Source organism: Sminthopsis crassicaudata, chromosome 3, assembly GCF_048593235.1.
Source record: "Sminthopsis crassicaudata isolate SCR6 chromosome 3, ASM4859323v1, whole genome shotgun sequence".
Taxonomy (NCBI): domain Eukaryota; kingdom Metazoa; phylum Chordata; class Mammalia; order Dasyuromorphia; family Dasyuridae; genus Sminthopsis; species Sminthopsis crassicaudata.
This window is the reverse complement of record NC_133619.1, coordinates 601,756,861-601,770,036: the sequence shown is the minus strand read 5'-3', so window position 1 is coordinate 601,770,036 and position 13,176 is coordinate 601,756,861. Positions and strand designations below refer to the sequence as shown.

The window sequence follows — 13,176 nt, the reverse complement described above, 5'->3', positions numbered from 1 at the left end:
AAATCTAGTCACTCCTACTTTTTTCCATTATTTTCCTTGAGTTTCTATTTCCTCCAAATAAATGCTATTATTATTTTGTCTAACTCCATAAAGCAGCCCTTTGGTAAATCTGTAAATTAATATAAAATTTGTAAATTAATAAAATGTAAATTAATTTTTTATTTTCATTAAATTGGCATGGCTTGATCACAGGAAAAAAAAAAGAAATTAATTCAGGCTATTCATAATTGAAGTTCAAATACTTTGGCCACAGAATGAGAAGAAGGGACTCCTTGGAAAAGACTGTGATGTTGGGAAAGTTGAAGGTAAAAAGGGAAGAGGATGGCAGATGATGAAATGGTATCATAGAAACAACGAACATGAGCTTTGGCAGATTTTGGGAGATAATGAAGAATAGAATGGTCCATGAGGTCACAAAGAGTGGGACACCACTGAATGAACAGCAACAACAAATAAACTTACTAGGTAATTTAATTCAATTCAAAAAACATTCAACACCTATTATGTGCCAAGATAGGAAATAAAAAGGCAAAAAATAGTCTAGGTACTCACAGACCTTACATTTTATTGGGCAGATCTTTCATGTATGAATAAGTAATTTCAAGAGGGATGCAGTACTAACAACAGTCCCTCCTAGAGGTGGTGGCATCTAAGCTGACCCTTGAAAGAAACTCAAGGATTTTAGGAAGTTCTATGATATCCTAGGAATGGAGTCTCTCAGATTTCTGGATATGGAATGTCTCAGACACACACTAACTAGACAATTTACTTAACCTCTCTGGACTATAGATTCCTTGTCCATAAAATGGGAATAATAATAGCACTTTACAAGAAGTGAAGAAGTTTGAAAACTGTAAATGCTAGCAATTATTATTTAAAGGTTGAGATGAGGAGGTAAAGAGAATATAGATTCCAGACAATAAAGACAACTTGATGAAGGGTGGGAAGTCTGGCCATGTCATGTAGTGTATGGGAAACAGCTAACAGATTAGTTTGACTGAACCAAAGAGTTATATGCAGGTGAGAAATAGGAAATAAGATAGGAAGGGAAGCTAGATGGAGAAGGGCTTTCAATGTCAGTGTGGGGATTTTAGATATTACTCTATGGCCAATAGGGAATCATTTGGCAGCTAGATGAAGAAAGCATTGGAGAAAGGAGGGATTTGAAGTAGGGAGATGCATTAGGAGCTTTCTGTGGTAGTTCAAGCAGAAGGTGGTGAGAGTTTGGATCAGTCTTGTGATTGTATGAGTTAATATAAGGGAACAAATATAAGACTTGGCAAATGATGGAGGAGTTAATGTGAGAGAGAGGAGTTGAAATTGTCTCAATATTGCTAATGAGTGCCTTGAAGGATGGGGATATTCTCAAGTGAAATAGGGAAAGGAGGAGGAGAAATGGATTTAGGAGGGAAGATGAGTCCTTATTTACTTGGAATTTTGAGTTCTATTTGAAACCTGTAGCATCTCAGTAGTACTGGACTTGGCACTCTCTTTCAATTAAAGATGTCTAGTAGGTGGTGGGTGAGGAGGGATAGGAACTCAGGAAATCGAGGAGGTTTGGATATATAGATTTGGGAATCATTTACATTAAGATAATAATTGAATACATGAAACTAATAAAATTACTTAAAAGAGACTTTGTAAATAGAGACGAGAAAACGGTTCTGAACAAAGGAGACTTAGGAGGAATAGACAGACTGAAAGGAAAGGAGAATTTATTTGCCTTTGTGTTGTGCTCCCTACTAGAGGATCAGTGAGTCATCAATCTCTTTTATCTCCGACTGCGTCTAGCGGAGTGCTCTGTGCACAATAGGTCCTTAATAAATGTTTATTGAATCGACAAGGGCATGAGGCCACGTGGGCCCTAAGGGGGCAATGCAATGGGGAATCTGGGGCCTGGGAAGCGATGGCACAAAGCTCCTGGGAAAAACAGACCGGTCTTGAAGACGGGGAAAATTAAAATCTTCAGCTGCTTCACAAATTAGCCTCGAATCAACCCGGGCAACTTGAATATCTGGGCAAAAGTTGAAGCAGAGGATCTCCGCGGTGGGGAGGAATACATCCTGGAGTGAAGCAGCAGCTAAGGGGAGGTCTGGCAAGAGTAGAGACCGGGGCTGTGAGAAGCAGCAAGAGCCACGGGAGGAGGGAAGCTTAGTGCAGAGGCTTAAGGAGAGAGCATCTTTTATTCAGGATGGACGTAATAGTGGCTGGCTGGCGTCCTTGGTCCCAGACCTGTGCCGACCTCCAGGCCTTCCAGATCACCCCTCTTTAAGTAGTTGTGGTCATTGGGACACCACCATGTGGCGGATGGCGTCACCGTGACGCCATGTCCCAAAGATGTTATTGGCCAATCAGAGGGCCCTTGACTTAGATTTCCTCCCCCCTCCCTCTCAGCTGTCCCAGTTCTAGGCTGCCCCTTTGCCCCCAGAGAGTTCTCAGACCAGGAGGGGGCGGGGGCCACACCTGAGGCCCCAGACCCTGCCCCTCTGCAGCGCTCAGACTCCTCCGCCCCACCTTCCCGGCCGTGCCGGCGATAGGCAGCGGCTTAGGCCAATCAAGGAGCTTTCCGGGCTCCGGGGCGGAGTCTGAACGTCCGAGTTGCCCCGTCAGTGCAGGTGGAGGCCCAGGGCTCGGGCAAAGTGGCCAGCGACTCTTAAAGGGAGACGGTGCGGGAGAGTCGAGAGTCCAGCGCGGCCCGGGTCGCCCCGGCGCGGCTCCCCCCGAGCCTCGCCCAGCTCTGTTCGGGCCAGGTGAGCCCAGGACGCCCAGGTTGGGGTGGCGGCGAGCTTTTGGAGGGCTGAGGTGGGTAAGCGGGGACAGGGTGCGGGCCCCGCGGTGCGGGAGAGTCGGGAGTTCAGAGCCAGACCGTGCGGGCGCGTGGAGGGCAGAGCCTGGGGCAGGGGGCTTGAAGGGCGTCCGGGAGTCCGGAGAGGGGGCGGGGAGCCCAGGCTGGGGCAGAGCGGAATGAGGGAACAGCTGGAGGGGGAAGAGGCGGAGCTGCGCAGCTGGCGGTTGTCTCCCTCCCCCTGCGGAATGGTGTACGGCCGGCCGCCTCTCTTGGACGCGGTCTCCGCAGGGCGGGCTGCAAGGTCCGGAGGGGTAGAGCCGGCCCCAGAGTCAGCCCACCCCACTCCCCGCCGCCGCGCTCCCCGGGCTTATGTAACTGACTTTGAGCTTGGGGAATGTGGGAGCGGTGAGGGGAGACAGCGCACGGCTCACTCTTTCAGCGCTAGGGACTAAACTGAAGGGGAGCGCACTTCTGCTCGCCCTCGCTAGTCCCTCTCTCCGCTGCGAGTTCCATCGGGGTCTCCGCACGCGAGTCACACTTCCGCCCCTTTCACTTCGCTCGGTCTGAGTTTGGACCCGGGGACCGCTTTCACTCTCGCGGTAGGGGTCGGGACCCTTCCCAGTTCAAGGTTGCGCTCCTAGGCCAGGGCCTGTCAGTGGGGAGGGGCCGTTTAGGAGTGACTTTCGAAAATTCCGGGGGTGGCGGAATGGGTGCTGGGAAGCTGCACTGAGCCCCAGGGCTTCCCTAGTTAAGGGAGTCGCTGTGGAGCCTGGAGAGAGCTTACATCCTTTCCCCGGCCGGGATTTGAGGATCACCCTCCCTTAATGAGGCCTGGAGGAGAGGCTAAGGGCTCCCGAAAGAAAGGAGTGTCCTGAAAATGGGGAGAAAATGAACATCTCCAACTTCACAAATTAACCTTGAATCAGCCAGGCTGGAGAGTCGGGGGTTATTACTTGGCATTGTTCGGATCGGAGGAGTGAACCTTTCAGGGCTGGGGTCTTTGACCTCTAGTCTGCCCCTCCCCCCCAGCTCCTTCTGCCCACTCCCTCTTGCTGGCCCGAATCAGCCTGGCAATCTCTCGATCACTTTTCATCAGGGTTTCTATTAGAGTAGGGAAAGCTGGGTGTTGGAGTATCTGTGAATTCCTTCCTGAGTCTCGGGATAGGTGGGGCTGAGGCTGGAAATAAGTGATCAAACCTTTAAACACCTCGCTCCTCAGCAACCAATCAGGTAAGTTCCCATTTATTAAACGCCTCCAGGGAACAGCACTCCAGACTAACCAGTAAAAAAAGAATTTCTCCCAAGGAAGAAATGTCTAATCTTTAGAATCGGACAAATTGTCTTGAATGAAGGCAGTGTTCCCCATTACTAGAGGTATTCCAAAAGAAACTAGGTGACCATTTGCTGAGGATTCTGTGGATGAACATTTCCTTCCAACTTGGAGATGGGATAACTAGAGGGACTGGACTTGGGTGGAAATTGAGATTTAACTGTACTTTAGAGATAGCATGATAGAGGGAGAGGACTCTAACATGAGGGGAGGAGGATGGAGCAGAGTGAAATAATAAGGGGATAGGTCAAGGCTAAGCCTGTCCTTGTTCGACCTTGGGTTTCTCTCCCTGAGCCTCAGTTTCTAACGAGGGATTTGTATTGGACTTTTTCTTTGGCAGATATTAGTTCTGGTATCCTATGATTTTTAAGATGTGAAAAGAAGGCAGAAGGACTAGGAGTGGGGCTTGCTAGCAGTGGAGAGAGAAGGAGGTGAATAAGAGATTGGCAGTCAGAGGGAAGAATTTTTTTGTTAGCTGCCGGGAATCTAGAGGGCATAATGGGAAGAAGCTAGAAGTTGTTAAATATAGCTTTCTACTTTTTTTGATTTGAGGTGAATGCAAGAGGGGAAAGCTCTGGGGACTCCACCCCCTTCCTTCAAATTTGCAGTCTTTAAAGCTGAGACATTACCAATTCCCCTCTCCTCACTCCCTCCCCTGGCAGCTTCTGGAGAGGCAGGGTGGGGTTCTGCTTGGTCTGCCTGATTGTGCAGGGCAGAGACAGGTTCTCCTGACTGGTTTCCCAACTCTGTCTTGGAGGTCAAATTGGCAGATCCACTTCTTCGATTCTTTGGTCCCTGATTCTTGTTCCCCTGCCCATATAACTAGTAAGGGCAAAACTAAGTTTGTCTTCCCCAGCCATCTAGTGCCTCCCTCCAGTTTTGTTTGTGGCTTCCTATCCCCCTTTGCCAGCTTTATTTACAGCCTCCTATAGGTTCAGTTTAAGATGCCAAAGCATCCTACCCCCTCCTTGCCTGCCCTACCCCCGGGTGGAGCCTCATGGGAGGAGCTGTGGGCTCCCCCATTGCAGATTGGATTGGGGCCAGTTAACTGCTATGCACTGGTGATTCTGACCATGTGAAATCAGCAGGGAACTGGCAATCCATTAAACCAAAGAATGGTCGGAGCCTGGTGGATTCTAGGTGGCAGAGGAGGAGTCTAGTGCTTCCAAGGTTTCCTGATCTTGGTGGGGGACGTCTACTTTTCCCAGGGTAGAGTATTGAATTATTTTGAAAAGGAAAACCGGGATTTACTATGAATGTGGGTAGGGTTTGGGTTTGTGTGTATAATGTTTGGGGGGGGGGAGAAGAGGGAAAGGAATGGGAAGTGGAACTTCTCTACTTCTCCTGGGGAGGTGAAACGCGCTTTCCTTCTCTGGGGGAGCCCTCTCCATACTATGAGGGTGATTCCAAAGAAGGATTTCTCCAGGGGCTCAGCATCTCCTTTTTCCGCCCTCTTTCCCTCTTCCTCTCCCGCAGCTCCAACTACGACTCAAGGAATCTGCTCCGAGTCTACTCTTAGCTCAGAAACTCTAGGGTGGGAGAGATCTAGCAGGAAAGGGAGTGGGGGTACGGTGGGGAGGGGCTCTAGCTCTTGGTGTACTTGGTCTTCCCTAGGAGCCGGGGTGGGTTCTTGCATCTTGGGGGTAACCTCCTTCTGGAAAGGCCGGTCCCTGCGGCGCTGGGGCGCGGCTCTGACGCAGTCCCCGCTGGGGAACCCGGGACAACCCTGGTGAAGGAGGAAGCGCGCTCTTTCGGGCAAGGACTGGAGCCCCCGGAGCCCTGGGTCCCTCTTTGCTGCAGCCCTTACCCGCCAGCCCCATCTCGCCCTCCCGCGCTCTGCGGCAGTCCTGGGCTTGATTGGGAGTTTCCTAGGGGCCCACACGCCCTCTCCCTGGGAGGTCAGGGGCGGGGTCTGGAGGGGGTGGAAAGCCGGGCACCACTTGGTGCGCTTGCTGGCCGAGAGCTGGGAGCTGCACCCCTAGCGGCCTGGATTGACCGACCTGGCTCGGCTCTCCAGCGGAGGGGGCGGGGACGGCTTGGGCGCTGTGCCACACCTGTCCCCGGCTGGGTTTGCCCGGATTCTCACTGCCGCCTCTGTCTGGCCTGCCCGAGCTTGCTGCAGTGTGTCTCAGAAGGAAGCTGGGCGAAGTTCGGGGCTGAGGGCTGTCCCCTCCCAGTCTCAACTGCAGGATCTGCCACGGGAATTCCAGGAACTCTGTCTTGGGGTGCTGGTTGGAGGAAGGAAATTAGCATGTCTGAAAGGAGGGGGAAGAAAAAAAGACTGCGACCCGATTGGGATTTAGGGAAGTAGCTTGAGGTTGGTGAACAGGTCTGAGGACAGGGAAAGCGAAGGGAATTTCTGTTGATTTGATACCCATGAAAATCTCTCGACTTTCTGCAAAACACGTGGAATTGTGGGGAATATAGTATTATTATTATATGTAATTATAATAATATAAGAATTATTGGGCTATATGTAAAGCACGCAGTTAAGTGATTTGGTGTACAGCCATCGTGTGTCAAAGGCTCGACTTAAACCTACATTTTCCTCAACCTTAGGCTGCCTCTCACACTGGTACTTAGTAAGTGATTAATAAGTGCTTGTTGATTGGTTTGTTGACAAAGAAAGCACTTGCTATTCGTCTGAATAAGGCTAATTGTAACACCTCTTCCCAAGTAGAATGTTAAACAGGTGTCAAATTTCTTTTGAAGAATTTAATATCTTGGAACAGGAATCATTCCATTTTATGGTTTAGAAAAACAAGTGCAAAGTGAAGATCAGGAGAGACCAGAATTCCAGTTTGCAAACCCCCAGAGTTCATGGTTTCGTATGCCCTTGGTGACTTCCCATAGAAGAGAATTACCGGCCACTTCTAACCCTGTATTTGATTACCAAAGACTCTGGGAAGATTAATATTAGTTTTAGAGCTGGGAGAGACATTGATTGGTCTACTAGTCCAGCTTTGTCATTTGACAAGAGAAACTGCAATTGAGAAGAGTTGGAACTTCTCCATGAGCACAAAGGGGGTCAATAGAAGAGCTGGCATTTGAATCTTAAGTGCTATAAATTCAAATTCAGTGCTCTTCCTCCATGCCAAGAGGATGACAAATTGTCCAAAAGCTGTGCTACCCAACCCAGGAGTAGGTGAGGGTCCAAAACACAGGTTTAATCACCTCTATCTAATCCTAATCCAATTCAACCCAGTTTAAGTAGCATTTAATAAGCCCTTACTGTGTACCTGACACCCTTCTGGAGATAAACATGAAAAATGATATCTGTTCCCGTCTTCTTGGAGTTTACTTTTTCCTTGGGGCTGACAGCCTCTATTCAGATCAAATACGAATTGATTTTCCTGTGGAGGGTAACCGAGGACCTTGAAGGTGGGTATCACTATGACTTGTGTATTGTATGGCTCATGGTTTCTTTTTCTTTTTCATGTGCTTCTGTGATTCCTCAATGGATCTACATCTCCCTTCTTGGGGCCTTATGACCTGGCTGCCTCGGTTCTGGGTGAGTACTGGCTAAGTTAAACAGCTCCTAAATGGAATTAATCCAGATGTAGGGCAGGAGGAAGGTGTTGCTGTAGGCTAAGCTTTGGGAGATGACTTTATGCTGGCTGAACTTGGAGGGAGGGGAGTCAAATGACTACGTAGAGAGGGCTGAACTTGTGGCTCTTTTGCTCTGGAGCTGGTCATGGACTCTAGCATAACCAGTGACTGTTAGTTCTTGTCTACCTAGTGGAACATTTGAATCTTGGAAAGGGAGTTTGGACTCTTGGGACAACTCTGGGGAATCCTTTTATTTCTGCCTAGTTCTTATAGAGTTTATATCTCCATCTATCTTGCATAGGTGGCAGCATTCTGTATTATACAGAGAGCCAGGAACACTGGGTTGAAGTCCAGCCTCTGACTTTTTTTTTTTTTCCTTTTTCTGAGGCTGGGGTTAAGTGACTTTCCCAGGGTCACACAGCTAGGAAGTGTTAAGTGTCTGAGACCAGACTTGAACTCGGGTCCTCCTGAATTCAGGGCTGGTGCTCTATCCACTGTGCCACCTAGCTGCCCCCAACCTCTGACTCTTAATGGCTGTGTGACTGTGGACAAGTCTTTTGTTTTTTTCAGTGCTGGAGGCAATTCTTTGAAATTAAAATGTGGAGGAGGTACCAGTTTACACAGGTGAAGGAAGTTTCTTCACCTGGGAGTTCCCCATACCAGTCAATCAGTCAACCAGCACTTAATTTAGGAGTTACTATGTGCTGAGCACTAGGAATAGAAATAGCAAAGCAAAAAACAGTCCTGACTTTGAGGAGTTTACATTCTAATAGGGAGAGAAAATATCATATGAAAAGGAATTTATTCAAAGGAAGGGTGGAAATGACTGTATTCTGCTCTGGGGCTTGGTGCTTAGTTCTATATTCCATAGTCCTACTGTAAGATGGTGGCTGCTTTCCTCTCCTTCCAGAGCTTGCTTATTTAATCTTAGGCTTTCTTATGGAGGAACCTCCTGATATAGAGAGATAGCATGGTACCTTGAAAAGATCGAGAATTCTGCAGTCAGAAACTTGGGTTCAAACCTGCCTTTGAGGCTTACTTGCTACCTGTGTAACTATAGGTGAAGGCTACCTTCCTGGGACTCAGTTTCCTCACCTGTACAACGAGAATAATAATAATAATAACCATTTTCCTGGGTTATTGGGAATTGTAAAAAGTGCTAAAGACAGTGCTTAGCACATAATAGGTTTTATATAAATGCTTATTCCCTTCCCTTTCATTTTTCCTTCTTCTAGAAGGTAAACTCCTTGAGCTCAGAGACTGTTTTTCACTTTTGCCTTTGTATTCACAGAGCTTAATACAGTGCCTGACCTTTTTTTTTTTTTTTTTTTTTGGTATATCATTCCTGATTTTATTAAAAAAAATTTAAATTTATTTTTTTTCTGTTTCTATATATCTATATTTACTTTTAAATACACATTGTTTATGCATCATGTTGAGATGGAAAAATCAGAACAAAAGGGGAAAAAAAACTACAGGAGAGAAAAAAAATGAAGTGAACATAGTATATGTTGATCTACATTCAATCACTATAGTTTTCTTTCTGAATACAGATAATTGTTATTTCAAAATTTATTGGAATTGCCTTCAATCACTGAATTATTGAGAAGAATCAAGTCTTTTATAGTTGATCATCACACAATCTTACTATTATTATATACATTATGTTTCTGATTTTGCTTGTTTCACTCAGCATCAGTTCATGTAAATCTTTCCAAGCCTTTCTAAAATCAGCTTGTTCATCTTTTTTTTTTTTTTTTTTTTAACAGAATGATAATATTCCATTTAAACCTTCCTTTACCTTAACTTATTCAGCTATTCCCCAACTGATGAACAACTACTCATTTTCTGGTTCTTTGCTGCCACGAAAAAAGCTGCTACAAACATTTTTGTACATGTGATCCTTTTCCTTCCTTTATTATTTCTTTGGGATACAGACCCAATTTTGAGTGCTTACCTTTTGGGGGGCAAGGGGAGCAGGGGAACTTGACCCATTGAGGAGCTATAATAGCTATTTGAAATGCCTGAAGGATCATCTGGAGGAATAGTTAATAGACCTTTTTTCCTTGGCACCAAAAGAATTAGGGGCTTGGAGGGGAGTTTTAAGGAGGCAGATTTGGGATTTATTATAAGGAAGACCTTCCTTACAAGTAAAACTATTTAAATATGGAATGAAATGCTTCAAAAATTAGTGAGGTCTCTGTCTAATGAGTGTTCAAGCAGATGTTGGCTGGTCACATCATATGCTCTGGCAGGATTCATTCTTCAGGTCAGTGATGGACTAAATAACTTCCAAGGCCTCTTCCATCTCTAGGGTTCCATGATTCTGGGGGCACTGGCCAGTAGTTAGCCTGAGATGGCTTTTCTGGACTCTGGGGAGATGTGAGAAAGAATTTTCTCTGGTAGGATAGATCTGGGGCTGAACTCCAGCACAAAAACTGGTCTTCCAATACATTGTTATTTCTCAAAGAGGACCATGGCATCAGGTAGGTGATGCCATGACAAGAAAGTGAATTGAATTTAAATGAGGGAGAGCTGTGTAAAGTCACCTTCCTCATTTCCTTCTTTTCTGATACTTTAGCAAGGGCAGAAGGACCATCCTAGAGAAATATGAACATATACTTAACTTCTAAGCTATAAAATGGTGGATGTGAAGGGACCTTAGCCATTGACCAGATGAAGGAGAAGGAACACAGAAATTGGGGTCAGATGACATGGGTTGGTCTCTACTCCTTCTCTGTTATTTACACAGGCTGGCTCCCCCCATGACCTGGAGCACTGACCCATGGCCTGTGGCTGTAGACTTCTTTGGCATCCTTCCATGCTCAGGTCATTATGACCTTTCCTCATTCCATTGCCCTTAGTGCCGGCTCTCTCCTTCCCCTCCTCCTGCTTCCCAAATTACTTTGAATTTATTTTGTAGTTACTGATCTCTCTTCTTTTTTTTCCTTCTGTAAAAAAGTAAACTCCTTTGTTTTTGTATCTACTGTGATCAGGACACAATAGTCATTGAATACAGGAAGGTGGAACTAGTTTACTTATTACTTATCTCACCTAGAATAAGTTATTGCCTTATTTTTTGGAGTTCAGTTTCCTCATCTTGAAAATAATCTAGATGATCTCTAAGGTTCATTTTTGACTTAAATCCTATAACTAGTCCAAATCTTTTCATTTTGCAGATGAGAAAAACTGGGGGTCAGTGTGGGAAAGTGACTTGGCTAACGCCATACACAGTTGTAGAGCTGATTTTGGTACCTAGGGGGTCTTGATTTGAACTAATCAATTAACATTTATTAAGCACCTACTATGTGCTGGAGGGGAGGGGGACACTAAATGGCAAAGTGGACAAAGCAAAACAGTATGACAGTGTGACCCTAGACAAATTATTTAACCTATTGAAAACTGGAGAAGAAATAGCAAACCACTCCAGTATCTTTGCCAAGAAAACCCCACAGACAGTTGGCTTACAGGGTCACAAATAGTCAGATACCACTGAATATTACAATGTTCCAGGCACAGTCTACATTCTCCTTATAGGTCATTGAGGTAGCATAGCAAGTAGTGTGCTGAGAGTCTTCAAGACTGTATTCAAATCCTGCCTCAAACATCTGAACCCTGGGGCTAGGCCAAGACTATGGGCTCTCTTTCTATTTAAGAGGTAACTAGACCTGGTGCCTGGTCACTTTTGCAGGGCAAAGGGGTACTGCCAAAAGCAGCCTGGTCTAACAGGTTTGCTTGGGGGAAAGAGTGCCAGGAGGTGGGAGGGGTGTCTAGGTTTTAAAAAATCTGCCTTTTCAAGTTGTGGAGAGTATGTGGGTCCTTCTCACTTTTATTTTCTTTAAAATTTGTTCTGGTACAACTGCCACTTTCCAATAGCCCTCTTCCCTCCCAAATTCTCTTGTTAGCAGAGAAGAACCCTAAGTTGTGTGTGTGTATTTTTACATCCACCCATTTGCTTTCAGGAAGTCTTCTCCTGCCCTCTTTTCTACATGAAAGTAAATATGTTCTACTTTGCCGTGCATATAAGAGATGAATTTTTCATAAAGAAAACTTTTTTTGTGTATATGGCATTTTTGGTGTTATAAATTTTTCTTTGTTCAACTTCTCAGTTTCCTCCCCTCCCCCAATAGTTCTCCTTGGGTAATATTTCGAGAAGATAATATGGTTATTTACCATATATTCTTCATGTCCCCTTAATAATTTTTTTTTTTTTGTTATTTCTCTCCCCTCTCCCCGCCCCAAGGAGAGGAGCGCACCAGATTGGGACAGATCTACAACCTCACAATTAAATCCAACATATGTATTATCTATTTACTTATCTATTTGTTTATTTTTGAAATACCCTGCCTGAATTGTTTCATTTCAATAGTATGATTCATATTAGCAAATGGCATGTAAGAACACAAGAAAATTTAAATATTTTTAACTTATTCACAACTTCTTCTGAAACATTGGTGGAATTTATATTTGAAAATTTCTTCATCTTGTTCATTCTTGTGTATTGAAAAAAAATAAAACTATCATTTTTTTTGTTTTTTATGTCTCCTGTAAAGTCATATGGTTGAATTTAACAAAGAATTCCAAGAAAAATCTGGGATTGTGGATTTCAATCCTGACATTTATTATCTGTAAAACATTGGTGAGTTTTTTTTTTTTTAGCCTCATGCTTATCATTTGGTAATACATTACAATCACTTGATAAGTCAAACACTACCTGAGTTTCCCAACAAGGATTTGTTATTGCTGCTGCTGCTGCTATTGTTGCTTTTTAAAGACAGGTGTCCTCTTTGAATGATGAGCATCTTAACAATGGAGAATAGAGTGCTTGGTGAACTGAACTGAATTTAGAACATGAAATATCAGAAGTCCTGGCCCAACATATATTTATTAAGTGTAAAGCTCTGTAGGGATAAAAAAGAAGGCAGTCTTTGCTCTCACTAGGGTTCATTACATGCAGGGAACATTGCATTACATATGACTTAACACTCATCTTGAAATTACTTTTTATTGATGTTAACTAGGAAAATCAGGAAAGGCTTCTTGGAGGAAGTAGTATCTAAGCTGGGTCTTAAGTGGTCATTTAGTCTCTGTATTAGTGTCTCCAGTGAAGAGGTGCTCATTACCATCTAGTTTGCTTTAGGTGCCTTTGATTGAGGATTTGGTTGTGTGATTGGTTCAATTACAAGACAAGATGATGCAAGACAATACAATACAATAAGAGCATTCTAAATACCATGCACCCCCTGTTCCATTCATGTTGCCTTCATAATCTGAGGTGAGCCCCTTCTGCTACTACCAGGAACCTACGTGGCTCTGAGTTACCTCTTCTGTGATGTGGGGATGGGTCAGAGAGATTACTCTGAAATCTTCAACAACTCTTTTGTTGCTTATTGGGAAAATGCCAAACTATTTAGGCTGATATTCAAGTATAATCTTAATCTACCTTACCTTTCTATCCATGTCTCAAACTATTCTTCTCTAATAATAGCTAGCATTTACATAGAATTTT

General features: G+C 44.7%; 1 protein-coding gene across 11 annotated transcripts in view; it reads left to right on the top strand.

The window, feature by feature from the left end:
* The first annotated feature begins 2,595 nt into the window (after positions 1 to 2,595).
* The window catches only part of EPB41 (erythrocyte membrane protein band 4.1), a 199,556-nt gene continuing 188,975 nt past the window's right edge, over positions 2,596 to 13,176 (top strand). For 2 of the 11 annotated variants that reach the window (XM_074305574.1, XM_074305569.1), the window contains exon 1: positions 2,596 to 2,750. Coding sequence is in view for 1 of the 11 variants with exons in the window: in XM_074305560.1 (XP_074161661.1) it covers positions 7,221 to 7,263 (43 nt within the window). In the remaining 10 variants the exon portion in view is untranslated. Of the gene's footprint in view, positions 2,803 to 3,023; positions 3,388 to 5,109; positions 5,328 to 6,161; positions 6,436 to 6,692; positions 7,264 to 7,490; positions 7,630 to 13,176 lie in introns of those variants that run through there. The other 9 variants (XM_074305580.1, XM_074305582.1, XM_074305575.1 and 6 more) reach the window with 8 other exon arrangements.